Source organism: Hypomesus transpacificus, chromosome 6 (assembly GCF_021917145.1).
Source record: "Hypomesus transpacificus isolate Combined female chromosome 6, fHypTra1, whole genome shotgun sequence".
Lineage (NCBI taxonomy): Eukaryota > Metazoa > Chordata > Actinopteri > Osmeriformes > Osmeridae > Hypomesus > Hypomesus transpacificus.
In genome coordinates this window covers 11439631-11464077 of record NC_061065.1, presented here as the reverse complement: position 1 = coordinate 11464077, position 24447 = coordinate 11439631, and the positions used below count along the sequence as shown (strand labels likewise).

The 24447-nt window shown below is 40.8% G+C and overlaps 4 protein-coding genes and 1 long non-coding RNA gene across 5 annotated transcripts; 4 read left to right on the top strand and 1 right to left on the bottom strand.

Moving 5' to 3' along the window:
- Window positions 1-2716: 2716 nt before the first annotated feature.
- LOC124468636 lies at window positions 2717-4184 on the top strand. Its single transcript, XR_006956205.1, has 2 exons — window positions 2717-2926; window positions 3762-4184. It is a non-coding gene; the product is annotated as an uncharacterized LOC124468636 (long non-coding RNA).
- LOC124468633 (proto-oncogene c-Fos-like) lies at window positions 4083-7161 on the bottom strand. Its single transcript, XM_047021475.1, has 4 exons — window positions 6954-7161; window positions 6030-6257; window positions 5591-5698; window positions 4083-5346 (listed from the first exon to the last, which is right to left on the bottom strand). The coding sequence occupies exons 1-4, from the start codon at window positions 7092-7094 to the stop codon at window positions 4669-4671; spliced, it is 1155 nt and encodes a 384-aa protein (XP_046877431.1). The 5' UTR covers window positions 7095-7161; the 3' UTR covers window positions 4083-4668.
- Window positions 7162-10581: 3420 nt separating this feature from the next.
- fosab (v-fos FBJ murine osteosarcoma viral oncogene homolog Ab) lies at window positions 10582-13094 on the top strand. Its single transcript, XM_047022277.1, has 4 exons — window positions 10582-10870; window positions 11285-11512; window positions 11666-11773; window positions 11893-13094. The coding sequence occupies exons 1-4, from the start codon at window positions 10736-10738 to the stop codon at window positions 12526-12528; spliced, it is 1107 nt and encodes a 368-aa protein (XP_046878233.1). The 5' UTR covers window positions 10582-10735; the 3' UTR covers window positions 12529-13094.
- Window positions 13095-16985: 3891 nt separating this feature from the next.
- On the top strand, window positions 16986-21237 carry tmed10 (transmembrane p24 trafficking protein 10). Its single transcript, XM_047022239.1, has 5 exons — window positions 16986-17227; window positions 18171-18291; window positions 18528-18601; window positions 19514-19640; window positions 19809-21237. Exons 1-5 carry the CDS (start codon window positions 17051-17053, stop codon window positions 19928-19930), a joined length of 621 nt encoding a protein of 206 aa, XP_046878195.1. The 5' UTR covers window positions 16986-17050; the 3' UTR covers window positions 19931-21237.
- A 278-nt stretch (window positions 21238-21515) lies between these two features.
- On the top strand, window positions 21516-24447 carry eif2b2 (eukaryotic translation initiation factor 2B, subunit 2 beta). The gene is made up of 8 exons (XM_047021602.1): window positions 21516-21791; window positions 22231-22351; window positions 22582-22733; window positions 23034-23197; window positions 23360-23455; window positions 23630-23767; window positions 23901-23967; window positions 24244-24447. The coding sequence occupies exons 1-8, from the start codon at window positions 21620-21622 to the stop codon at window positions 24399-24401; spliced, it is 1068 nt and encodes a 355-aa protein (XP_046877558.1). The 5' UTR covers window positions 21516-21619; the 3' UTR covers window positions 24402-24447.

Here is a 24447-nt window from a genome sequence, read left to right as displayed (position 1 = left end):
TGCAGCCCTGGTGAATCTGTGTCAGGATGCTGGTTTGATTGTCTTGCCTGAGTTGAAGTGACAGCGCTACACTATGCCCTCTCAGCCGTTCCACCTGGAACAGCCAGGCAGCATTGCCATCCGAACCAAACTGAAATCCCCCACGCCCCCCTTACCCGTTACTTTTTTTAGATTCTAATTTAGTTCCGCTGTGATTTATGTCTAGATCCTAGGAGGGGGGGGGGAGGGGGGGGGGGGTGCGTCATAGTCTCTCCAAACATAGATGATGAGTTTGGGAGAGGCATTTCACGACTAGAAGGAGGAGGAATATAAGCAGAAGTGAAACAGTGGTGGGGAGAGTCTTACAGAGTCAAGGGATCTGGCTGTGTTGCTCTGCTTCAGACCCTCTACAGACCAGGATGCAGAGTACATCACAGACGGGCCCTCTCTCTAAGCAGGTAGCCCACAGATGTTCATCAGTACTGGGAGCCACATGGCTCCAGTCTAGTTGGCTCTTCACAAAGGATCAAATAATCATAATAACAATCTCTTATGATAGCATTTAATTGAAAGCACACCAGTCTCAGCATGCAATGTAAACATACAGTCTCGTACATTTATTGAACTTAAACAAACCAAAGAAACGTGTTAGAAATCATTTCTTACAACGTCCCCTGTTTAGGCTGGAGATCTTTCATCCCATTCAGAATCTATGTTCAGAGTTCGCCAATTGTGTGAAGGAGAACAAATCAGCTGAACAATCAATTGTTCCCGGAGGAAAGACAATGAAAAATGGCTGTTTAATGATACATTTATTTATTTCAGTCTTTCCACTCACTGGCCAAGGCCATGATTGCCTCAGTACAGCTCTACTGTATATTTACATTAAAACATGAGGTTGGGCACCATTGCCTGCATCTGCTTCAAATATGAATGGTGTGCTTAAGTGGTTATTGGTTTTGCAAGCATAAGATAAAGGCATTCATCATTCTGTCTAAAGGGTGAGTGTCAAGGTGTAATAGCATTTTGAGAAACCGTTGAGTTTCATGTTTACATTATTTCAAAATAGGAATTTTTCCTCAAGCATGTACTGTATGATAAAAACATGCCAGGAACTACTACATAATGAAGTAAGCTTCCTACAAACCAAACATGATCAAGACAGTACCAAGTGTCTAAATGCACAGCTATATTCTCAATCCAGAAGAGTTTTAGCTGATGGGGCAAATTCCTGGTAAACACACACACACTCACACACTCCACATACACTTCCAGACACACACACCTCCAGACACAGCCTTGACTCATCTCTCTCTCATCACCCTGCAGACACTACAGACTAGCTTCCTCTTTATTAATGCCACCTTTCCATAAATTATCCTTCCTTCCCCTAACTTTTAAATAATCGCAGACATACAGTTATCAATCATGTTAGCATCTGTCTACAAGCGTATGAGTGAATCTTCACAAATGCACTTCTATTAACAGATGTTCCTTGTTTAGCTGGTGGGCATAGTAAATGCATGCATAAGCAGATCTTTAAGGAACTGAGATGTAGATGCTCACGTATATTTAAATGAGGAGGTAGGCCTTGTCTAACAGAACCTTGCAGGACTTCCACTTTGTAGTCAATTATTTACACTGAATTTCATTATGCTATACAAATACTTTTCATCCTCATCACTATAACTGTAAACATATTCATAAATTGTAGGCTATCCATTTGGCATGTTTTATGGCCCCTTAATGATGGGTTAACTACAAAAATTCTGTGTTACAGTGTTTACTGTAACCTCTCTGAGCCTGTTGTACCAAGCTTTTGTACCTGGCCTGCATTGGGAGGCTTATGCTCACAGAGATCCTGTATGTCATATCCACCTCTAAACCTCTTCAGTTCTGATGGCAGCGGTCTCAATGACTGTGTGGATTTGATCTACAAATATGTTCCACAGTCAACTGGTCATACCGACTGTGCTTAAACGTCACCCACGCCTGATTGATGGACTTCAAGTCTTCACTCATAGGACAATGATTTATCTTTATAAATATAGTACATCCTTAGGAATATTACAGTGGGTAGGAAACTGGTCATGAGGAATAATCAGGTTGAGATCATTCCTTTGGAAAAAGGAACGCACAGTAGCAGGAGCATGAAATGTCCTACATCCATTTATGTAAGAATGCTTCTCAGTTTTGGACATAAGATACCAGGGGATTTTATGGTTGGTTGTAAATATTGAAGATATGTTAAAGGAAATGCTGTTTCCTGAATACATTGCAGATATTTGAATCTAAGAATGGTAAAAGTAAGTTAAATTAAATAAATATTTAATAAAACTGCAAATACATTTAAATCAATTACAAAACTAACATGTTACAAAGTTACAAATCTTTTCTATTGTAAATCGGAGAGAAAGAATAAGAGAGGAGAAAGGACAAGGAGTAGGAGAAGCCAGAGCTGAGATGAGGTCTTCTGTTATTGTACTAGTGTTTCTGATGTGTGAGTGAAGGTAAAATGTTGCCCAAACCAAGATATAATTGTATAACTGTTGTTAAGGTACACTATTCTCCTATCACCAACACAAGAAACCTGTTCTAAAGTCGCTCAATAGTTTGACATGATTGGGTAGCTAAGTTCAACTGTGTTGACTCAAGACACGTGATCATGTTTGGTTTATGTTTTCTGTGGTGGGTGTGGATCCACCTATGAATCCTCCAAGAGGCTCAGGATTCATTTCAAACTGACATTTACACCCTGGTGAAGAAGAGCTCAGCTGAGCCTCATGACAGTTTAATGAGTGTAGAATACAGGGCCTGTTTCATACTGGATCCCCTGACTCTGATGGGCATGTTCAGTGGTGTAGTCTAGGATAGTGGGAATACTGGGGATACAGTCAGTGTAAAGTTGGCCTGATGGCTGGAGGTACAATGGAGCATCGGAGATACCGTAAGTTTGTTGTATGCCACACAAAGAGGTCCAGAAATCTCAAAACATTATCATACTGTATGATACAGCATAGTATGCCTCTCCTTTGGATATGGAGTAAAAATATGTTAATAGGTAGTAAAACGGATTTGGTAATTATTTGCAGTCTCACACACAGACACACTGTGTCGGGATTTGCTGTCACTATGTACTTGCATTGATGCAAGGCGACTATAAGACAACTGAGCGAGACTTCAACATAAACAGGCACCCATTCTTCCGCAGACGCAAAAAGCCTTCAAGCTTAGGGTGTTTGAATGTTTACTGCCAGCCGAGTGTGCAGCAGAGAGCCTGATCCCAACTGAGAGACTATTCTCACACACCAATGCACAACTACGTTCACAAGGGTCCCCTGCACGCATTGAGGCTCATTGATGAAGTCAGTTATATTTAGGCTACACATTTAAAACGTGTATTTATAGCATACAAAATGCATTATACTTGTTCAAGAACCAATTTGAGACTAAAGATTTAATGGTACATTTTCATACAGATTTGAGGAGGCGATTTAGATGAAAGTTTTGGGGTTTTTTTAAGAAAAGAAAAACATATGGTTTATTGTACAACTCCATTTCGTCCTTGCACTGTGCTTTCGAGTGCCGCTGTCGCTCACTCTGGAGGACTAAAAAGGAAATGTACAAACTTATGTCCAATGAGAAGTAGTGTATTTAATACGTCTCTACTATGTTTGCGGCTTCTGGGGTAAAGGCTTATCGTTGTTTTTCTTACCGTCAATGCTACAACAGCGGTTCTGTCATTCATGTAGTCCTACTTGATTTAGCTTTGTCTTTTTCAGGGAAAACCTCTGATCGTGAAATGTGACACCGTCTCCATGGAAACAAAACAACTGAACTTCCATTTATGGACAAGGAAGTGAACGTTGTGACGTACTGCAATGCACGTTCCGTGCCCTACATTCAAATTCCCTTTACCGTGTGAATAGTGGAACGAAACCCATTCCCATGGGTTCCTATGATCTTGTTGCTCCCTCTAATTAAAAAGATCCTATTAAATCCTTGGAGTACGTTAGTTTATAAATAGAAAGGGAATTTGTATATAGTGCAACATCATCAGTGTTATTACTGGAGACAAATTGGTCAACAAACAATATAATTCATATATTTTTTATTAGTAATTTTTTGTGTTCTATGTTTTGCATCTGAACAACAAGTCTCAACTTTGGAGGTAAAAAAATAAACTATGTCGTAGAATACATCTTAATAAAGTACATGGCATGATGTTTTCATGGAAAACTTGAAAGAAATATCACTTTCACCTCATACAGTAAAATGATGAAACTGTTCACATATGACTAAAACTGTAATTCCATTTGTTATAACACAATCTGTTCACAGTGTCCACACAAACCACAATCTATTTTCATATTACACTTTCATATTACACTTAGGGATGACAAAATACAAACTTGTTCAACCTCTTTAAATCAAAACGGTTCACATTTGCATGCAATTGATATAAGGACAAATCAATATCTCGTTCAAGAAAAATTGCACCAATTATATCTGGAAGAAGTCAAACACAGTCAAAGTTAACTTTTAATTTCATTGATGTAACCTTTGGTGGTTAGGATTTACACAACAGCAAACAAACATTACAAAACATCATTTGAAGGAACAATATAGACTGGTAAGTTGTTTTTGAATAACTGTATAACATATCCGCATAACAATTGCATAACAGTTTTACAAGGCCAAAAGTGTGGGAGAATGAAGACTATCTTTTGTGAACTCTGACCTCCCCAGGCTACCTTTGAGGCCATCGAGGCTCTCTGCCAAGAAGTCAATCTCCGAGCAGCTGAAAGAGAAAGCAGAGCGGTAACTGCTACAGGTGGGGCTGGAAGACACAAACGGGGTACTGAGGGGTTCAAGGTCATTTGCCACTGACTTATAAAGGGTTTCCCAGTCAGAGACGCAAAAGGGGCCTCCAAGGTCAATGTCAGGTACGGACACAGCCGTTTCAGAGGTATTCGTCAGCTCTAAGCTTGGGACCAAGTCCTCCAAGTCGTCTCCCCTCAGGTCCTTCATGGGCTCCTCTATGGTGGCAGTGGCGCACAACAGGATGTTGGAGTTCCCCAAGATGGCCGTTGCAGAAATGTTAGGAGCAAAGGCTTCAATGTCCTGCATCAAGGGGCCCTCCAAGGCTACACCTCCCTCTGGGAGTTTGCTGTGGTCTAATATGGAGAGTATGTGAGGGGAAGCCGGAGGGTCCTGGAGCATGCTTTCAATATCGCCATCGACATTGGACAGTTTGCAGGTGGGTTGGTGGGAAGCTAGGATCTGTTCCAGTCTCTCTTTTTCTTTCAGGAGGTCGGCTATCTCGGTCTCCAGTGCAGTCTTATCATCCTCTAGCTTGTCTGTTTCCTGCAGGGAAAAGCAGATATACCAGGGTACAGACTTGTTAGGAGGAATAGCTGACAGAGAGTATTTGACAAATGCTGCCCATCCAATTCTTGAATGGCTTTGGCCAGTCTGACTTGGTTGAATGATGTTATGAATGTGATGTGAATATAGAATTAAGTATAACATTGTATTACCTCACGGTTAAAAAATATAATACTCTGTATATGTGTGTCTGCTTTTTCAAAATATGAGGGGTCATACTTACAGATTGTAAGGTATCTGTAAGCTCCCTCCGTCTATTGCGACACTTGGCTGCCGCAATCTTATTCCTCTCCCTTCTGATCTTCCTCCTCTCATCTTCCTCTGAGGAAGGCTGAATCAATCACAGAAACAAAGAAATATTTAAATACGTATACAGTCTGGCAATCTTGTCACGTCTTGGCACACGTCTTGGCACAAGTTGGCACGGAGATATTATGGCATGGACAATACATCATTTTTCCGCAGTGCATGTGGTTCAAATACACCGTCGTAGAAGATTCGAGTGCGTGCTGTCTTCAACACCAGACTGCGTTCAACGCGTGCGTTAAATGCTGCACTGTTGGCGTAGTCGAATAAGCGATAAGCTTTTCACGCGTAATCACAATAGCTCTGTACACAACTGTATTTAAGACCATATATTAAATGTCGAATTTAAAAAGTACCTGTTTTTTGTGTTCCTTCTTGCCTGTGGACTGTCTCTTGCAACCACCAGCTCTATGAGAGGATTGTAGAGCGCCGTGCACTTTCCTTGGTTGATTGCGGCCAGGGGAGGGGGTGTCAGATGTGAGGACTGTCGGCTGCACCATCCATTGCAAATCCGGGGAGGTAGAGATTGCAGTCACAGTGGGAACAAAGGTGGAGCTTGACGCACCTGTTTCTGCACAAACATCCTGCAAATAAGGCATAAACAAACCGTTCACTTCATATTGCCATTTCAGATTGATCATTATGAAGGGGCTTTCGTCGGATGCGTTTATCTTTGACCTTCATTATTGTGCGTTAGGTAAACGCATCAATCATTTGAGTGAGAATGTCAACGATGATTAGATAGCAGCTTAATGGCTGATGTGTCCACAAAGAAAGGATACATGTTTCCATTATCATCAAAATCGATTAAATGTGGATTTTAGGATAACTTCTGACGTCAACACTGACGCAAGAATCAATAATGCACAATACATTAAAATACGAATTGTGGCTGGCTATAACAATTGTTCATCATTATCTTTACCATTTTATACAATCTATCTTAATTGGGTCGTTATCAAGTCTCCATTTAAACAATATTAAAGGTCATGAGAAACATTATAGACGTTTTAATTGGTATACTCAGACATTTTATCGTTGTCGTTACTGATTGGAATGACAGGTCAATACTTTGCATATTTTCTGTCAATGGAGGCGTGCATTTTAAATCGGAGGGTGGAGATCAATAACTGTCAGTGATTTAATCAGTGATTTAGTCATGCAAATTAGGCTACAACATATTTTGTACAAGGAATATTCAAAGCCTCAGGGTTAGTTTTGCTATTTAATTTTGACAGTTTTCCTGGAACATTAACCGAAATCTGTATACAGGCTTGTACCTTCTGGCTCGTGCCGTCCGTAGATGATGCGCTAGAAAGCGAGTCTGGAGAGTTCTGGCTGCACACGGGGGTGTCCCCAGCAGACGATGTCGTACTACAGCTGGACGACGAGTCGTAATCAGGGCTTGAGTCGGGATACATCTTTTTCCCAGGTGGCAACTGTTCTTCTGTAAGTAATAAAATACCTATTTTGCTGTTCTGATTATTCAGAATTCCCTATCAGTGTTAGAGGTTCACGTACATGGTAACTGTTCAGACAGTGGAAATCTCCTCCTTTTATAGTGAGCTCGAATTTTATGAATGAAATCGGTGTGGTGAGACAAAACCATTTCAGAAAGAGGGGAGGCTGATGGAAAGGAAATAAACAGGTTAATTGTTTCAACAAAACAACTCATCTGAGTAAACATTATATAAGGCAGATAAAACTGTTTAGCTTTATCTGAACGTATTACATAATTCAAGTGCTACAAATTGAATTAATGTTAAAATTACATCCCCCTTCAAGAAAACGGTGGATGAAATCCCCACTTTATGAATGAACTACGTCACCATGCAGAATTTGCATTACGTAGCCGATACGTTCATTTTGTGCACACATAGCTACATTGAGCACATAGGCTACTTTCATAATAATTACTAAACTACATAGTAGTCCCCGTCCACGATGCCAAATTCACGCACATATGCTATAGTGTGTTGGGCTACATTTTAGCAAGTAGGCTACCTTTGTCATTTTTAAATAACGTCACAAAACATTGCCATGCGTTCCAATGCGGTTCCACTGCAAAATGTAATTATCTTAATCCAGCGTCACATATAGCCTACACATAATACACATACAGTTGATTTTATGTAGTGTTCTAATCATTGCATAATAAAGCTGGAGATGAAGGACTTGATGAATGCCGATTATTGCTTTTTTTGCTGTTATACCAGCATGTAGATGTCTCTGTATGCATGGCCTGTATAGCTATTATAAATAGTTCATGATGATTCAAACCGAAATTATGCCATTTAGTTGTAAAAGTTATTAATACCTTGTCATTATGCTATTACACAGCCAGATGGATACAGCTCCAGCAACAGACTTGTCGCTGTATCGCGACAGCCAATCACAAAGAGGACCGCTAGGACCATATATGGTAAATCCGGTTCACATGGACGCACAAATCCCTCTATTTCAGCTAGTGCTATGTTGTTCTGTTTCAAACAAAAGAAAAACTCAAGTAAGCAGGATTGCAATTACAACGGATCAATTATTTAAATTATTATAAAAATAATGGCCACGGATCTACGCTATAGCACACATTACAGCACCCATTTACTTGCGTTCAAACCATGGCTGTTTAGGTTGTTCAATGAATATCGTGCATACACAAATCTCGTGAATTGTGGACGAGAACCCCATTGTTCACATTCGATGACCTCACAATGCTTTCAAATGAGACTGCGAACTGAACCCTGAAATACTAGAGCGGTGCTTTTCCCGGCAGTCACGCCCCCCTGGCCCGTTTACCGGCATGTCATTAGGGTGGTCGTTCATTAGGTCGCCTTTGAAGAAGAAGGGGGCGAAAATGTTAAGATAAATATAGACCCTATCACTTCACCTCAAAGAAATGTTTTAACTTGGGGTAACTTAAGACTGAATGTGAGAAACTCTCTGAAGGAGTCTATTTGAGGAAAAGGATGACATCAGAGCTTGAATCAGAAGTGTTCAACTGTCGAATTCGGTATATAGGCTAGTTATTGGGAATTAGGGGGCGGGGGTGGGTTCTGAAGAGCAAACAACTGTTTGTATCACTGATGCTGTTTATTTTAAACTCAATCAAGGTTAACGGGAAAACAACAATTTGCCTAGCCTACTTGATAAAAACGTTTGTCCAGAGACAGTAGCCTACAGCTATGGCTACTAACAATGCATAGGCCTAAGTTTATTTTGCTGACTGAGTACCTACAGTACTGTCTAACTAACTCAAACCTGTTGGTACACTCTTTTAGAACAAACATTGCGATTATGCACTTTAGTCAAAATGTTCTGAATAAAGCTCTAGCCAATTCGTTTAGATACCTAAACAAACAATGTCCGTGACTGCGGAGGCAGGGTGTCCCATTCCACTTGCTCAGCTCCGAAAAGAGCTATGCAAACCGAGAGCGTCACTGACGCGAAGGGGTGGGGCGTTGTCAGGGCAACGAAGAATTTTCAACAAAACATGAACCTGGGAAACGCTGCTTGAAATTAGGAAACCAATGAAAACGCTGATACTGCGAATTCAGATAGAGTCGAGACAGCCATTGTGGATACCAACTTTCCATGACATGAAAAGTTTAGTAAAATATTTGTTTAATTTTTTTAATCCGAAATTGAGATATTCCAGCCATGGCAATTTAATCCAGCCTATTGGGATTTTAGAATGTCTGAAAACGTATACAAATAAAGCATGACTCAATTATGAATCTAATTCAATTTGGAATTGTAAATGTTTCAACTTCCTTTAAGTATTATTAAACATAAACTATAAAATGAAATATAATAATAAAGGCCCTTTAGTTTTTGTGATGGTGCAGTTATATTTTGATGAAGTAAGCAAACCTCTAGCATTCCTGAGGGAACACCTTTGGGTTGATGAACTAAGGAGAGACTGCGAGGTCTAACCAATACAATAAAAACACACCTTTCTTGCTGTACACGCCCAATACACGTCCTTCTCAGAATTGCGCGCGCACAGGTACACATATTGCCATTGCGCAAGACATGCGGTACAGGAATGTTGTTGGGGCTTGAGAAAATAGCCTCCCTTTTTCTGTGTAGCAAAGGGACAACATTTTTGCTCAGTTTGTACACAAATGGAAAAGTACCACGACATCTGCTTAGCTTGAATATATAAATCATCTTACCCTAGTAAATGCACCGGAATGCACTGATAAGCCTGGTCGTAGAATTGCCTAATGTTTGTTCTTCAGAACTTCGAATGCATTACAAAACTGTACTAGTTATCACATACTACTTTTGTAGCAATAAGGGTATGTAAGTTCCACTGTCTTATACGCTTTGTTCAAATCAAAACCATTGAGGAAACAACATTAGGAAAACAACAGTTACAGACCACACATTTTTCAACCGATGTTAGGTATATTTAATTAATATAAACATGACACCTGTGGCCATTTTTGACCATATCTCGTAGTTGTCCCGTGCTGTCTTCACAACAACCTCTTGTTTTCTTTACGTAACGTCACATTACTGCGTTGAACAGACTACCCTCCCCTTCCAATCAGGGTCCGCCTTTTTCACAGGATGCGTACCATATAAGGCAAATTACGTATTGGGGTTCCCTTCTGGAACGTTCCATGTTTTAGGAATGGGGAACTTGTAACTTATAGACATGCATCTCTGGACAATTATTCACAATAAAATCATATTTAAGAACACAACTTTAGTTTTATTCAAATAACTGTGCATATGTCACATACTTAGGATTCGTATTTTGTAGATAGATTACAAAGTTTGGACTTGTTTTGACGTATTCCCCTCCCCTGCAAAGATGGTCCCACCTTCTTCGCGTCAGTAGGCTTTCCTCTACAAAAAAAAAAGAAAGACCAGGCTATATAAACCCATCGAGCAGTGAGAGATGATAGTCTAACTTTGAGCAACGTAGAAATCAACACGACAGCACGGGACCTAAACTCAGGACTTAAACTGTCAAACTTGCCAACCGAACACTTTCTTCGAAGACAACGTCAAACCTTTCAATCATTTTTCATTTTCGTGATCTTCTGAAACGATGATGTATACCGCTTTCAACACAGATTGCGACTCTTCATCCCGCTGCAGCACCGCTTCTCCAGTTGGTGACAACCTAGCATACTACCCTTCTCCTGCGGGATCATATTCAAGCATGGGATCTCCCCAATCTCAGGTATGTTGATCAATGTTGATCTATGTTGATCAATCAAATGCGCATTGCTTATTTAATTGAAGAAAGAACACAACGATTCAACTTGTGCTCAACCTACCAGAACCAGAACATCGAAAATGATTGATTACTGATTCTATTATTTTGTGTAAGAGAGGCAGAATTATATGCATCAAAAGTCCACTATAGTATGTCAAGTTGATTGAACATTAACTCTGTAACAAGGCACGCAATCTTCATTCACCAAGAAACTCCAGAGAGATGTTAACGTCATAGCTTACATCACGGGGATATTTATAGACCACCCTGCTTTATATAGACCACTGCTTCATTCATATGCAGTGCATTGCTTCACCCAATGTCTGCAATATATTTATATGTCCTGTTCTGACCAGCGTTTCCCTTAATTCCCTACAGGACTTCACTGACCTGACAGTGGAAAGTGCCTCCTTCATCCCCACAGTCACAGCCATATCTGCGAGCCCAGACTTGCAGTGGATGGTCCAGCCGCTTATTTCGTCAGTGGCCCCTTCTAACAGACGCAATCCCTACAGCTCAAGCCCCAGCCCATCCTATTCAAGGGCAGCAATGAAGTCCACAAGCAACAAGGGCCACGGTTCTTCCAGGAGGAGCAAGATGGAACAGGTAATTATCATAACCAAGAACTGGCAGTGACTTACACAAGAGGGAGTGTCCCTGTCAATATAAAAAGCAGCCCTGTGTCCTTTAAGGTTACATATGACATAGAGATAGAATCAAAGAGTTGAGAAATAATGTGATTGTTTTTCTTTTTGCCAGGTTTCAGCTGAGGAGGAAGAGAAAAAGAAAGTCCGCAGAGAGAGGAACAAGCAGGCAGCAGCCAAGTGCCGCAACAGGAGAAGAGAGCTTACCGACACTCTCCAAGCTGTAAGTATTCAAATACACAATCCAGCGAGACTTATTGCATATTTATAATTCATCTCCAGTGCTAAAAACGATGTTAATTAACAGCCAAATTAACAGTGCTTCTCCCTCTTGATTGGCAGGAAACTGATGAACTGGAGGATGAGAAGTCAAGCATTCAGAACGATATTGCCAACCTACTGAAGGAGAAGGAAAGGCTAGAATTCATCCTGGCCGCCCACAAGCCTATCTGCAAGATCCCCTCTGACCTGAACTCTGGATTCCACACCACTTCCCTCTCTCCCATCGAGCTAATCCCACAGCCCCAGAATACCATTACTGTGGCACCCACCAGCCAGGCCAACACCATATCCACCTCCATCTCCCTCTTCTCCAGCAGCCCTCTCCTCTCCAACGCCTCCAACACCAGTGGTGCAGTCAAGATGTCCGACCTGGACTCCACGCTCGAGGAGTCTCTCGACTTGCTGGCCAAGACAGAGATGGAGACGGCGAGGTCGGTTCCTGAAGTGGACCTGTCCAACTCACTCTACAACCAGGACTGGGAGCCCCTCTACACCTCTGCCAGCAATGACTTTGAGTCCCTGTGCACACCTGTAGTCACCTGCACTCCCTCCTGTACCACCTACACGTCTTCCTTTGTGTTCAGCTACCCAGAGGCAGAAACCTTCCCCACCTGCGGTATCGCCCACAGGAGAGGCAGCAACAGCAACGATCAGTCCTCCGACTCCCTCAGTTCCCCCACCCTGCTAGCTCTTTAAAGACACTCTTCCTTTCAAATTAACACTTTATCCAGAGCACACGTACTTGATGTTATGTAGATGTGCAAATAACAAATCGCAGGGCTATGGAAAGGACTTCTACTACCAGGAAGCAAATCTGTTATGGTTGTTATCATTATGATTTGTTCTTAATCTGAACTAACTATATTAGCCTACTTGTCTCTTCTTATGTAGCAAGTATAAGCATGTTTTAACTAATACCACCTAATAGTCTGAGTTTACAAAATAGACAATTTATATTACATTTTATGGTGCTAGATAACCCAAGTTGATGTAGTGTTGCTATATGTTGTTCAGAGCAATAGATCTTGAGCTATTTTGTTTTCTGGTTGATGGAATGTGAGAGTATTGTGTTATTTAAAACATGATGTGCTTTAACCATGGTCTGAGTGATGTAACTTAGTATGAAAGTTTTCTGTGAAAACGTTAGCGTTTTTAATTTATCAAATCTATTTTTTTACATAGTGTTTAAAGGGAACAAATGCAAACTGTTGATCATTGTTTGCAAACCTTGTAACAAAATAAATATATGACATTTAAATATAGCCTATTTTGCGTCGAAATTGTTGTCTGAAGGCCTGTCTTCCTTGGGAAGAATGCAGCCAAATGTACTATTCCAGAATAATCTAGCCTGGCTACGACTATAACCTGTCGAAATGCCTGCTGCGTTATCATATCGACTCTGAAACACCCAACCTTTCAGGAGAAATTGCATGGAATCGCTTTACTTGGGGGCAATTAAACGACTGTCTAATATTAGACCTCCTAAGAGACAGTGGTCTATTTCTCCTGCACCTCACAGCGTTGGCTCTATTTATTGTTCCGTCTGTTGCCAAGGTTGACTACGCGTCAGAGCTCATACGTCAGTGCGTTCTTTTCCATTTTTTACCCTGTAACGCTAGTGGGCTGACGTTTAACTTCCGTGCCCAAATAAAGATTTTGCTTTTTTCCCGGTTCTCAAACATCGACGATCAGAAACGTTTCAAACATGTCTTAGAATTATGGCTGTATAATGTGCCAGAGACTGATCTGTCTGAAATGTGAAATGTTAGCTATAAGTCTTGCTTGAATATACACATACACAATACTTCTCCAAAAAAAGTCACAGTATTTGCCAGGCAAAGTAGTAATACTTCATATTGCCCTTTTGGAATTTAAGTCTGTCTCACCTGTTCGTTTCTCAATAAAAAATAGGATCATAGAAGATAGGGCGACAGTTCTATTTCATTTTAAATTATTTCCTTTTAAACACTATTCCACATATTATATTTATTATTCTGTTATTCTTAGAACTGTACAAACGGACAGACATTTACTTGGGCCAAACTGGGTGTCTGGGTTGACAGTACAAAGGCTAGTAGCCTGCTGTTTTTTCAGGGTAAAGTGATGTTTATTAATTATTGATATCAACCAGTCCTTGCATCTCTTTGCTGATGCCAAAAAGGCATTTTAAAAGTGCATGAGATGTTTGTTTGTGATGTGTTTTGGTACAAAACATATCATCGTTCATCATACAGTTACAGTCATAATGAAAGTATATGGCTATTCAAGTTATGTCAACACTGCAACCAGAAATAATTAATTGCTAATCAAGAAGTATGATTACCCAATCATTCTGAAATTGAATGGTAAAATGTGTAAAAAGGTGAGCTAATCATTCATGGTTAAAGACCATACAGTCACTATTAGCTCTTATTTCCCTCTGGTCTGAAATGTCCCTTGTATGGATAAAATTGTCACAGGCATTTGCTCAATAACTCTACCCAGGAAATGTGTTGTACATGTCCTTGTGCACAAAGGGCGGAAGTCAACACAGCATAACTGCCTTTGCGCTGACTGTTTTGCGGCCTGTATGTTAGACACACCCTTTTTGTGCAACACTCCTGAGATCACACCCGCTGTTGCACTGCACTCACTATTGCATCACCATTCCCCCTTAATGCAATTTTTCCAGGGAATTTAGTCAGATAGCACCGAAAAGATTAAAGACTGGAACACTCTGAAAATGTAAAATTACAGTAATATTGATCGCAGCCCAGAATCTATAGCAGTTCATAATTCTCAACCCACTTCTTAATAGGCAACCATTTTCTATGTCTGTGTGAGAAAAGCACCCAGTGACCCCGGACTCTTGTTTCATAAGTATGTTTCAGTGGACTCTGACTGGGCTATTCAATGGCTGTTCAATGTTCCCTCACACAAAAGATGTGCTTCCTCCTAGCTTTAGTGATGCTCCTACATGTGATAACTATCTACCAACTTTCTCTATTAATACCACTTGCCAGGCTCTGGGAGATGGGGCAGTTGCAGAAATAGCAGGTGCTCGTTGCTTCTTTTAACATCAGCATCAACAGCAGTAAAATTAGAACATTGTGACGCCAACCTGCGTCGGTGCTCCTACCCAGGGGAGGAGGCAGGCAGCGTACGCCTGAGAAGGAGAGGGGAGAAAAAAAGGAAAAAGGATAAGGAGTGTGTGTGCGTGAGAGAGGCTGGGAGGGAGACAGAGAGAGATGGAGAGAAAGAGACGATAAGAAGGAGGGATAAAAAATGCGTGAGAGAAGGAGGTATAGGGAAAGAGACGACCCTGGCTCGATGAATTTGTTTAGTACAGTGATGACGGAGGAGCCAACATGCCATGACAACAAGAGCCCGATTTGGATTGCTTCCATTTTCACGGAAGACCGTCAACTGCCATCTCTTGACTCTCAAGTGTGCAGATGTTTAACGCTTTGGAAATCCAGAAATACAACCTAATTTCCTGCCTTAGTCTGTGTGTATGACGAACAACATTACAATTCAGTGAATGTATTTTTTACACTTAGGCTAAAGCAATAAAAAATGCTAAAACTAATATTGGAAAAATCTATTTCTGATGTAATGGTGCACATATTTCAATATGAGATGGCTGGGTCAAAATGTCATGTGTTGACATTCACCTTTGAGGCCATGTTTTCCATACTTTCACAGGAATAGGACAAATGACAATCCTGGATACTGATACTTAAATACTGGATACTAATGCTTAAAGATCCCATGACATGCTGTTTTTGGATGCTTTTATACAGGCGTTAGTGGTCCCCTAATACTGTATCTGAAATCTATTTCCCGAAATTAAGCCTTGGTGCAGAACTACAGGCACTAAGAGCAGTCCCACAATAAGCTTTGGGACCTTTAAAAACCAACATTGGCAAACATCCACTTTGCATTTCCAACCCACTATCAGTGGCAGGAGGTGTGCTATTCTCATTGTGTCTACAGCATGGGTAATAAAGTCACTGATCCAGATAGTGAAAGCCCTTAGATTTAGGGTGTGGAGACACACTTGCGTCATTCTGTCTACCTGCTTTTGAAGGTGCCATATTCCTTAACGTCTGACCTGGCTAGTGACGCAAGCAGGCTTGTTACCTTCTCTCTTGTGAAAATGGCGGGTAACACACGTTTTATTTCGAGCAGTTCACTACTCCAGCACAGTCCTTCAGGGAAATCCTGTAGAATATAATTAACCATTGCTCGGTTGGGTGAATTGACGTTAAAGTCTGTGAAGACTGCAAGGTGTGTAGGATTTCAACGTGTCAGTATGATGACATAGATTTCTGAGTAGTTATTTAATGCACTAAGGAATAATACTGAAGGGGCATCTCTGTCCAATGATGACTGCTTACTCTGTAGAAGACTCTCTGCTAAGCAGAGAGCATCTAGTGCCGGATCGCCTCTTGGGAACCAGTGAGGGGATGTTTCCCTGGAAACTGGACAGCTCTGTCAAACGTAATTGGGTAATCCCTGTACCGCTGACAACAAAATAATAGCCTTGGGGATTTCTTAATACCCCAGTGAACCCTGAATATGATATTCCTGTTCTCATACTGTTGAGGATTAATCCACACTGCTCTGGCTGTAATGCAATGCAGAACTGGAAAAATATTTATCAGTATGGGAATAAAATAAAAAATAAAATAGGCACAGTTTCTGTAAATTACAAATTGCACACAAAAAAAACATAATAATAATATACTATTAAATAATATAATTAAAAAGAAAATAATAATAATAATAATAGTGGTGCAATTGTGCAGTGGTGCAATTGAGGCATGTTGGATATTTTGCCATGGAACAGACATGGTCCTTTTATGGTAACTTAATTTGAAACAAGACACAAAATGATAACCTAATTACCATTTTTTTTTTTTTTATTACAAATAAAAATAGAGGCATATTTATTTTCGAAGGCTTTGACTAGAACTGAAAGACGCCGTGTAAACCTAGTCTATTCATTGTCCGTAGTACACCAGCAGTCCATAATATTTGTTGGACTTGTAAGTGTCGCAGTTAAACTTGGCTGGATTTCTGGGTATAGTAAATAACAATATTTGTTTTCTAAAATACATGCACATATCCCTCCTGGACAGCGGTTGCGCTATTGAGCTGCCTAAGCCCGTCAGTTTGATTTGGGGTAGCCAGTGTTTATTTCGGCTAGCTTGCTGCTTGCTAGTAGCTAACAGCCATGGCTCGGTTCGTTTTCTTACTGCTTTTACCGGTTCTCATTGAATCGGTATTTTCAATTTCATTCTCATTACCAGTTAATTCCAGGAAATGTTTACGGGAAGAGATCCACAAAGACGTTCTCGTCACAGGGGAGTATGACATTTCCGAACAAGCGAACACCAAAACAAACCTAAAGGTGAGTTTGGTGGCGAGGATGTCGCAAAGCCAAGCTAGCTTAGCAGAATACTGGTTTAGTTGTTAGCAATCTAGAGCTAACCGATTGATTTAAACCAGCTAAGCTAGGTTAGCTAACACTAGTGGGCCCTGACTTGGCTAACTAGCTACCTATGTAAAAATGCACATTATCTTGCTATCTATCAATTAAAGAAAAAAAACTTGTATCTAAAGTAGCTGGGTGAAGTTAGCTAGCGAGTGACATCTTAACAAGCTGCGTCCAATTATTAGTCTGTCTTTGCTATTGCTATTAAGCTACTGAGCTAGCAGTAGCAGAGGTTGAGAGTCGTCAGCTAGCAAACTGTGTTGTGGGCCTGACGTGCCTTTCCTGGTTTTACACTTATGCCAGCTCGTCTTTATGTTTTCTTACGTGAACTGTGGATTAATTTTGTACACTCATTATATGGTTATATACTGGTCGCGTATCAACGTTTAAATACGGTATCTCTGAAATCTGTGTTTCTGGTGATTTACTTTTGGCAAATGTACCTGTTCTGTCACTGTGGTGAACTCTTATTAGGATGTTACACGTCAGTCTTAGCCCAGTTTGCCCAACGAAAATTTTAGCTTGCTTCCCACACAGCTAGCTACGTTTAGCAGGCTGATAAAAAATGATAAAAAATTATGATAAAAAAACACATAACATTATCACTTTCAATAAAATTAGATGTACTGGTTTGATTTGTGAAAATAGTGTGTAGACCCTTAACTACAAAATAGCAGGAAACGTGCACCATCTGTCAGATCATTGGTTTACAGAATGTTACTCAATGTATTACTATGGGCAATTGGGCATGTATTCATTTTGTAAGTAAAGGTAAACTGTATATAAATGATCAATTGTCTGCTCGAATACGGATGTGGTTTACTTAGGAAGGGTCTGATATCAAGTCTTAATATTTTAGATTACAGATTCCTCGACTCACACCCTGTACTCCAAGGAAGATGCCACAAAAGGAAAGTTTGCCTTTACTACGGAGGATTATGACATGTTTGAGGTGTGCTTTGAGAGCAAATCTCCAATGGGTGAGTAGACATGCAGTCAGCCATTAGTTTGTTGTTAGAAAATACTGGTAACTGGTGATTATTTAAATATATTCAGTTACAGTGATTTGACACTTCAGTCTAGTAAGTTAAGGACAATATTTGTCACATGTGTCTTGCATACTCTATTTAAAGATTATTTAAGCAAAATGAACAATTCAGGTTGAATGTGACCAGAATTTTGGCTTCAACTTGAATCTGTGTCTTATGTCAATCAGGAACTGGGAGGGTCCCAGACCAACTGGTCAACCTGGACATGAAGCATGGGGTGGAGGCCAAGAACTATGAAGAGGTGAGTAGTCTAGTTTGAATAATATTTTTTTCTTTAAATGAAGGAAAATTGCTGCTTGGCATTCTAATTTGACTTACTCCTTTGTAATTGTAATGTTTATAAAATATTATATTTATGCCACATAATGCGTATGGAGAGAAATTAATAGGTATATTATTCCCTTTTCAAATTTGAGTTGAAAATGCCAATGCCAGATGACTCGATTTTAAGAAGGGGAGGGGGGGGGGGGCGGGGAGCTAGGAAGCCCTCTAGACTGAGAATCACCCTCCACCCACTCAGACAGATACACACACCACACACATTCTGCTGAGTGAATTCCAGTTCCTGAGTGGGCAGGAGAACGGCAGCGTATTGTGTGAATGTACGCCTGAAGCCAAATGCGTGTTATAGTAGACAGCAGAACAAATTTAGGGCCAACACGTCCAATAGGCATGCACAAATGCGTACCAGTTACACAACATTTGAACAGATTGTTCTATTGGCGTGGATCTCTCCCAGATGAGATCACTCGTCTGTAATTACTGAACATTTTGTCAAGTTGGCAAGCAATGATTAGAAACTTGTTGAACCTAATACTTTATGTATCGGGCCTCACATATAAGCTTTGAACTTGTGAGAAGATAAAACATGAAAGAACAAACTGTGTATTCTCTTGGTTTCTTTATAAAAACAGAATCAGTTTGTCCTTGGCATTGATTGCTACAAAGTTTTCGAAATATAGGAGCTCAAGAGGGCCATCTACTGGACAAAAGGTCATAGCATATTTAATTCAAATACAGTTGGCAATCATATACTGTTCCCTACTGACCCTCAAGTTTATTTTTTAAGGTTAAAGGGTGAGGTGGTGAGTCCTTTTATCTAAATCACGTGAACATGATGTGTTGTTGATTGTTGGGTCTTCTATCCTATCAGATTGCTAAAGTGGAAAAGCTGAAGCCCCTGGAAGTGGAGCTCAGGAGACTGGAGGACCTGTCAGAGTCCATTGTGAATGATTTTGCCTACATGAAGAAGAGGGAGGAGGAGATGAGGGACACCAATGGTAGGAATACTGAAGGTCACTCACAACATGGATGTATCAAGCTCTGATAAAAGGGAAACAACTCCAAGTTCTGTTTTGTCCACTGGGCTGATTTTGCAATAATTAAGACAACACCCAAAACTCTATGAATTGAATTACATTGCTGATATTTCTTTCTATTAATTTCAGAGTCTACAAACACCCGTGTTTTGTACTTCAGCATTTTCTCAATGTGCTGTCTGATTGGCCTGGCCACCTGGCAGGTGTTCTACCTCCGCCGCTTCTTCAAAGCAAAGAAGCTCATTGAGTAGAGGCCCCCACCTCCAGAATTGCCCCAGGGGAAGCAGCCAGCCATCGTTGCATCCCCCTCCATCCACCCACCTCAGACTACCTTCAGCAACCAGAGTGATAGAAGGGCGCAACGATAGTTTTAAATGGTGTGAAAGGGCACTATGGGTATCAGTCCTCTGCAAGTGGAACACCTATGTGGAGATTTCAATTTTTGGGATGGAGTGTTAGGAGCGTAGCTGATAGAATCAGACAGGGGTATATGTACAGTATAGATTCAAATCTTAAAGGATAAGTGAAATCTAACTTATGTTTGTAAGTGTTCTATCTGCAACGTTTGGAATATTGCATCCTATAGAATAATTATTTAATTTTTAGCTTGAATCTGTCATTTATCATGTACAGTTAGATTTTCTTTTTGCTCAGTTTATCTGGTTTGAATGGATGTACCAGGAGTAAATGTTGCCCTTCAATTGTTCTCTTTGCCATGCCAAGCAAACTAGATCACTGGTGCCCATTTGTGCTAAGTGAAGGCTTCTATAGACATCGTAAAGATTTGGTTTCTCTGAAGAGGAAACTTTGGCAACCACTGAACCTTTTGTGTTTTGTCAGTTAATTTACATTCATTTTTGGTAGCTAAATTCAACAGCGTCTTTGTTTTGATATTGTGCTTTACAGTTGCTATTACAGCTGTTTCAGGGGGTGTGAGTTATCAGGAAAATTATATCCTCTAGTTTAACAGGTCACGTTTATCAAAACGCTTGCATGTTAAGTTACTTTTTACAAAAGAAGTGTCACATTCCCTTCCCACACCCTTTTCATTACCAACCAATGACTTCAGAAACCAGCTGGTCCTTCATGTTTCTTCAATTAGATCATATTGGGGGTAAAGAGTAATTTTCAACAGAGGGTTGTTAATGGAGGCCATTTAGCCATTTGACATGTCAGCTTTGAAATGGTGAAGGGTATGTAGTAAAAAGAATACAGTGACAAGCCCCAGGGTCGACGTGCTTAATTTGCATAGTTGCTCACATCATGTAAAGTGAGGGGATGGTAATCTATTCCAAATGATTGAACATAAAAGATCTATCCAGAAATCTTTTTATTTGTATTATTATAATTCAGGGGTTTGGTTTACCTAAGGATATGTGGAGGTTAGAATGTAGTTCTCCTTGGTAACTTTTACTACTGCATCTGTGGATTGTGGAGATTTTTTACGGTGCATTTTACGATGTCTACGGTCGATGATATCTATGTTGATTGCTATACATTTTATAAAGGTTTATGTTGGGCTTTTATTCAATAAAATATTGGATGGATTTACAAAACATTCTTTCGTATTTGCTTTGTATTTGCCGAATAGTTATACTGTAGTCTGTCATAAGATCACACGTACCATGATCAAATGGGGGGTACGTGTTCGCCCCAGAAAGTGCAAAATTGAAAAATACTAGAGTTTATCATGAAAATATTGGTATTGGTACAAACATGGGTATAGGAGGTACTTAAAATCAGGAAGATGGGGGTACTGAAGCCCGAAAAGATTGAGAACCACTGATCTATGAATAAAAACCTAATTCTAGACAATGACCCGGAAGCTATCACCCACTGTATGTCCGGTTTTCTCAGGTCTGATGTAAAAGTGATGAAAGTCTAACCAGAGAGAACTGGTAGCTTTTTGAAGAGTAGAATTTCTTCTAAAAAACTCAAATATGCCCGGACCTGACAAGGAAACAGACCTTACGGAGCGAATAGAGGCGTTTCTGGCCGATTTGAAGCGTGGAGGTAGTGGAATGGGACCTCTCCGTGGCTCAGGGGAAACTGCCCGAGAAACAACAGCCTTGCTTCGCAGAATAACAGCACAGGCACGATGGAGCAGTGCAGGTATACTACTTGTTAGATCGCTGGCGCTGTTAAATAGACATACTCTAGGTGTTTAAGTAAGTAAATGATCACCGTTTTTAATAGACTGACAGCTTGGTATTCTGGGTTAGTACTTTACACATGTTCTCCATTGTGACAGCTGTCAACCGTGGATGATGGTGTCAAATTTTAGTAGTTGCTCTAGCCTACTGACTTATTGTGTAGTTAGTTAGCAAGAGAGCTAGTGAACCAAGCTAGCTATTGCGCCAGATTAGCTAGTTGGCTAGTTGTGCCAATGTTAACTCCCATTTTGCCATTGTTTGCTTAAGCGTAGGGCTACGGAATTAGTAGTTGAGGTTTGAGGTTTACTTTACATACGACGCCAAATGCGCATCATTTGAGTGAAATGCATTGTATTAAACAACACGTTAAAGATATTGTCTTTAACATGTTGTCATAGGCGATCTGATGGACATTCTTCGCAAGGAGGGGAGGAGGATGACAGCGGCCCAGCCATCAGAGACCACAGTTGGCAACATGGTCAGACGGGTGTTGAAAATCATCAGGGAAGAGTATGCCAGGTCAGAATACATTATGTCCACCAAAAAGTCAGGTCATCACACTAAGTTTAGTTTTTCTTATTTCTGCTTGCCATATGAAACAATACAGTGTATAGAGTCACCAGTACGCAGGACCCCACGTCTCTATGGCAACACAAGTAATTTTCAAGGGGGGCTGAGTAAAAGGTTTGAGTAGCACTGATTTAGGTAGTCCTTTATCTGACCTCTCTTTCATGCCTCCACACCACCAGGTCTCGAGGCAGCAGTGAGGAAGCTGACCAGCAAGAGTCACTTCACAAGCTGCTCACATCAGGAGGGCTGAGTGAGGAGAACTTTAGGCAGCAGTTCCCCCCCCTGAAATCTAACGTCATTGAGGCCATCAACGAACTGCTCACAGAGCTTGGTAAGAGCAACCCTTAGTGACTGCTAGAGGGAATAGATGCAGTCAGACAGCAAGCCTGATTATGGGGTTGTAACTGAAGCTTAAGACAATAAACCATGTGGAGGTATGTCATTACATATCACCTGTCTCTGCCCTTCTCGACAATTACCTCTCAGACTCCTCGTAGGTCTGAGAAGATGTAACTGAAATGGAGATGTTATCGAAACAAAACAGCGCCTTTGGCAAACTGCCCTTTCCCCTGTTGGAGTGTTCAGAGCCAGCCACGCATGATCATTAACTTGCAGTGTGACATTTTTCCAGAGGGCACCACAGACAACATTGCCATGCAGGCCCTGGAGCACATCCACTCCAACGAGGTCATCATGACCATCGGCCGCTCTCGCACCGTGGAGGCCTTCCTCAAAGATGCCGCGCGCAAACGCAAATTCCATGTCATCGTGGCAGAGTGCGCCCCCTTCTGCCAGGTACTGTCATGTATCTTAGCCACCTGTAAGGTATCCATAAGGGCATGATGTACCACAAAGTATATCAAAGTACAAATAACTGTTTCTCTTAATGACATCACGTGTTTCAATTCTATTTGTTGTTTGTAAACAGAGCCAAGTTATCTCTCTTTGTCTCACCAGGGTCATGAAATGGCTACTAGTCTCTCAAAAGCTGGCATTGAAACAACTGTCATAGCAGATGCAGCCATATTTGCTGTCATTTCGCGTGTCAATAAGGTACATGTGTATATATATATATATAATATTGTTATGACAATTTAGATAACCTAAGGTTGTTGAATGGTGACCCCATGAAGACCTGCTTCTTTGAAGATGGTGAACTATTGGGAATCTTCCAGAACTAGCAGTAGATTAATTGTAAACACTGACTATTTCTCTCTGTCTCTCCAGGTCATCATTGGTACACAGACGGTTCTAGCTAACGGAGGGCTGAGAGCAGTTAATGGAACCCACACGTTGGCGCTAGCTGCCAAGCACCACTCCACCCCCCTCATCGTCTGTGCCCCCATGTTCAAGCTCTCCCCACAGGTAGACCCAACATCGAGCACTCACACAGGACCCAGCCACCTAAGAAAATAAAAAAAAGTCCACTGCTTCATTAAAGAATTTAAACATATGTGGGTGTGATGGTGATAATAACGTGTGCATTCTTTGTCCTCAGTTTCCAAATGAAGAGGACACATTCTACAAGTTTGTCTCCCCACATGAAGTGCTTCCATTCACGGAAGGTATGACGGAGCACAGAAACACCCTTATTTATTCATTTATTGCCAAAAAGTTTATAAGGAATAACCTAACTGACATGGCAGTAGCTGGAGCTGTCGTTTCAGATCTGTATTGATCAACATGAAGTTGAACTCTCAAGACTGGCAATTATTTTGTTTGTTGCAACTTCTCTTTCTCACCTCATAAATTCTCAGCTCCTCACTCCTTTTCATCGTCAAGCCAAGCTGTGACCAGTAATATTTTGGGGGTCTAACTTTATTCCTCTGCCCCCCTTCCAGGTGAGATCCTGTCCAAGGTGAACGTGCACTGTCCTGTATTTGACTACGTTCCACCGGAGCTCATCACACTGTTCATCTCCAACATTGGTGGCAACGCCCCCTCCTACATCTACCGTCTCATGAGTGAACTTTACCACCCTGAAGACCACGAACTGTAATCAGTGTTTATAAATAACTATAATAAAAAAGGTTGATGCAAACCTA

What these genes read in the sequence shown, in the direction of transcription:
- fosab (XM_047022277.1), top strand. Translation starts at nt 10,736, where the DNA reads ATGATGTATACCGCTTTCAACACAGATTGCGACTCTTCATCCCGCTGC. An exon ending in TGGGATCTCCCCAATCTCAG is followed by an intron (nt 10,871 to 11,284) that starts GTATGTTGATCA and finishes AATTCCCTACAG; the next exon opens with GACTTCACTGACCTGACAGT. An exon ending in TTACCGACACTCTCCAAGCT is followed by an intron (nt 11,774 to 11,892) that starts GTAAGTATTCAA and finishes CTTGATTGGCAG; the next exon opens with GAAACTGATGAACTGGAGGA.
- eif2b2 (XM_047021602.1), top strand. Translation starts at nt 21,620, where the DNA reads ATGCCCGGACCTGACAAGGAAACAGACCTTACGGAGCGAATAGAGGCG. An exon ending in TCATTTCGCGTGTCAATAAG is followed by an intron (nt 23,456 to 23,629) that starts GTACATGTGTAT and finishes CTGTCTCTCCAG; the next exon opens with GTCATCATTGGTACACAGAC. An exon ending in TGTTCAAGCTCTCCCCACAG is followed by an intron (nt 23,768 to 23,900) that starts GTAGACCCAACA and finishes CTTTGTCCTCAG; the next exon opens with TTTCCAAATGAAGAGGACAC.
- LOC124468633 (XM_047021475.1), bottom strand. Translation starts at nt 7,094, where the DNA reads ATGTATCCCGACTCAAGCCCTGATTACGACTCGTCGTCCAGCTGTAGT. An exon ending in AGAAGGAACACAAAAAACAG is followed by an intron (nt 5,699 to 6,029) that starts GTACTTTTTAAA and finishes TGATTGATTCAG; the next exon opens with CCTTCCTCAGAGGAAGATGA. An exon ending in TTACAGATACCTTACAATCT is followed by an intron (nt 5,347 to 5,590) that starts GTAAGTATGACC and finishes TTTTCCCTGCAG; the next exon opens with GAAACAGACAAGCTAGAGGA.
- tmed10 (XM_047022239.1), top strand. Translation starts at nt 17,051, where the DNA reads ATGGCTCGGTTCGTTTTCTTACTGCTTTTACCGGTTCTCATTGAATCG. An exon ending in TGAGAGCAAATCTCCAATGG is followed by an intron (nt 18,292 to 18,527) that starts GTGAGTAGACAT and finishes TATGTCAATCAG; the next exon opens with GAACTGGGAGGGTCCCAGAC. An exon ending in AGGCCAAGAACTATGAAGAG is followed by an intron (nt 18,602 to 19,513) that starts GTGAGTAGTCTA and finishes CTATCCTATCAG; the next exon opens with ATTGCTAAAGTGGAAAAGCT.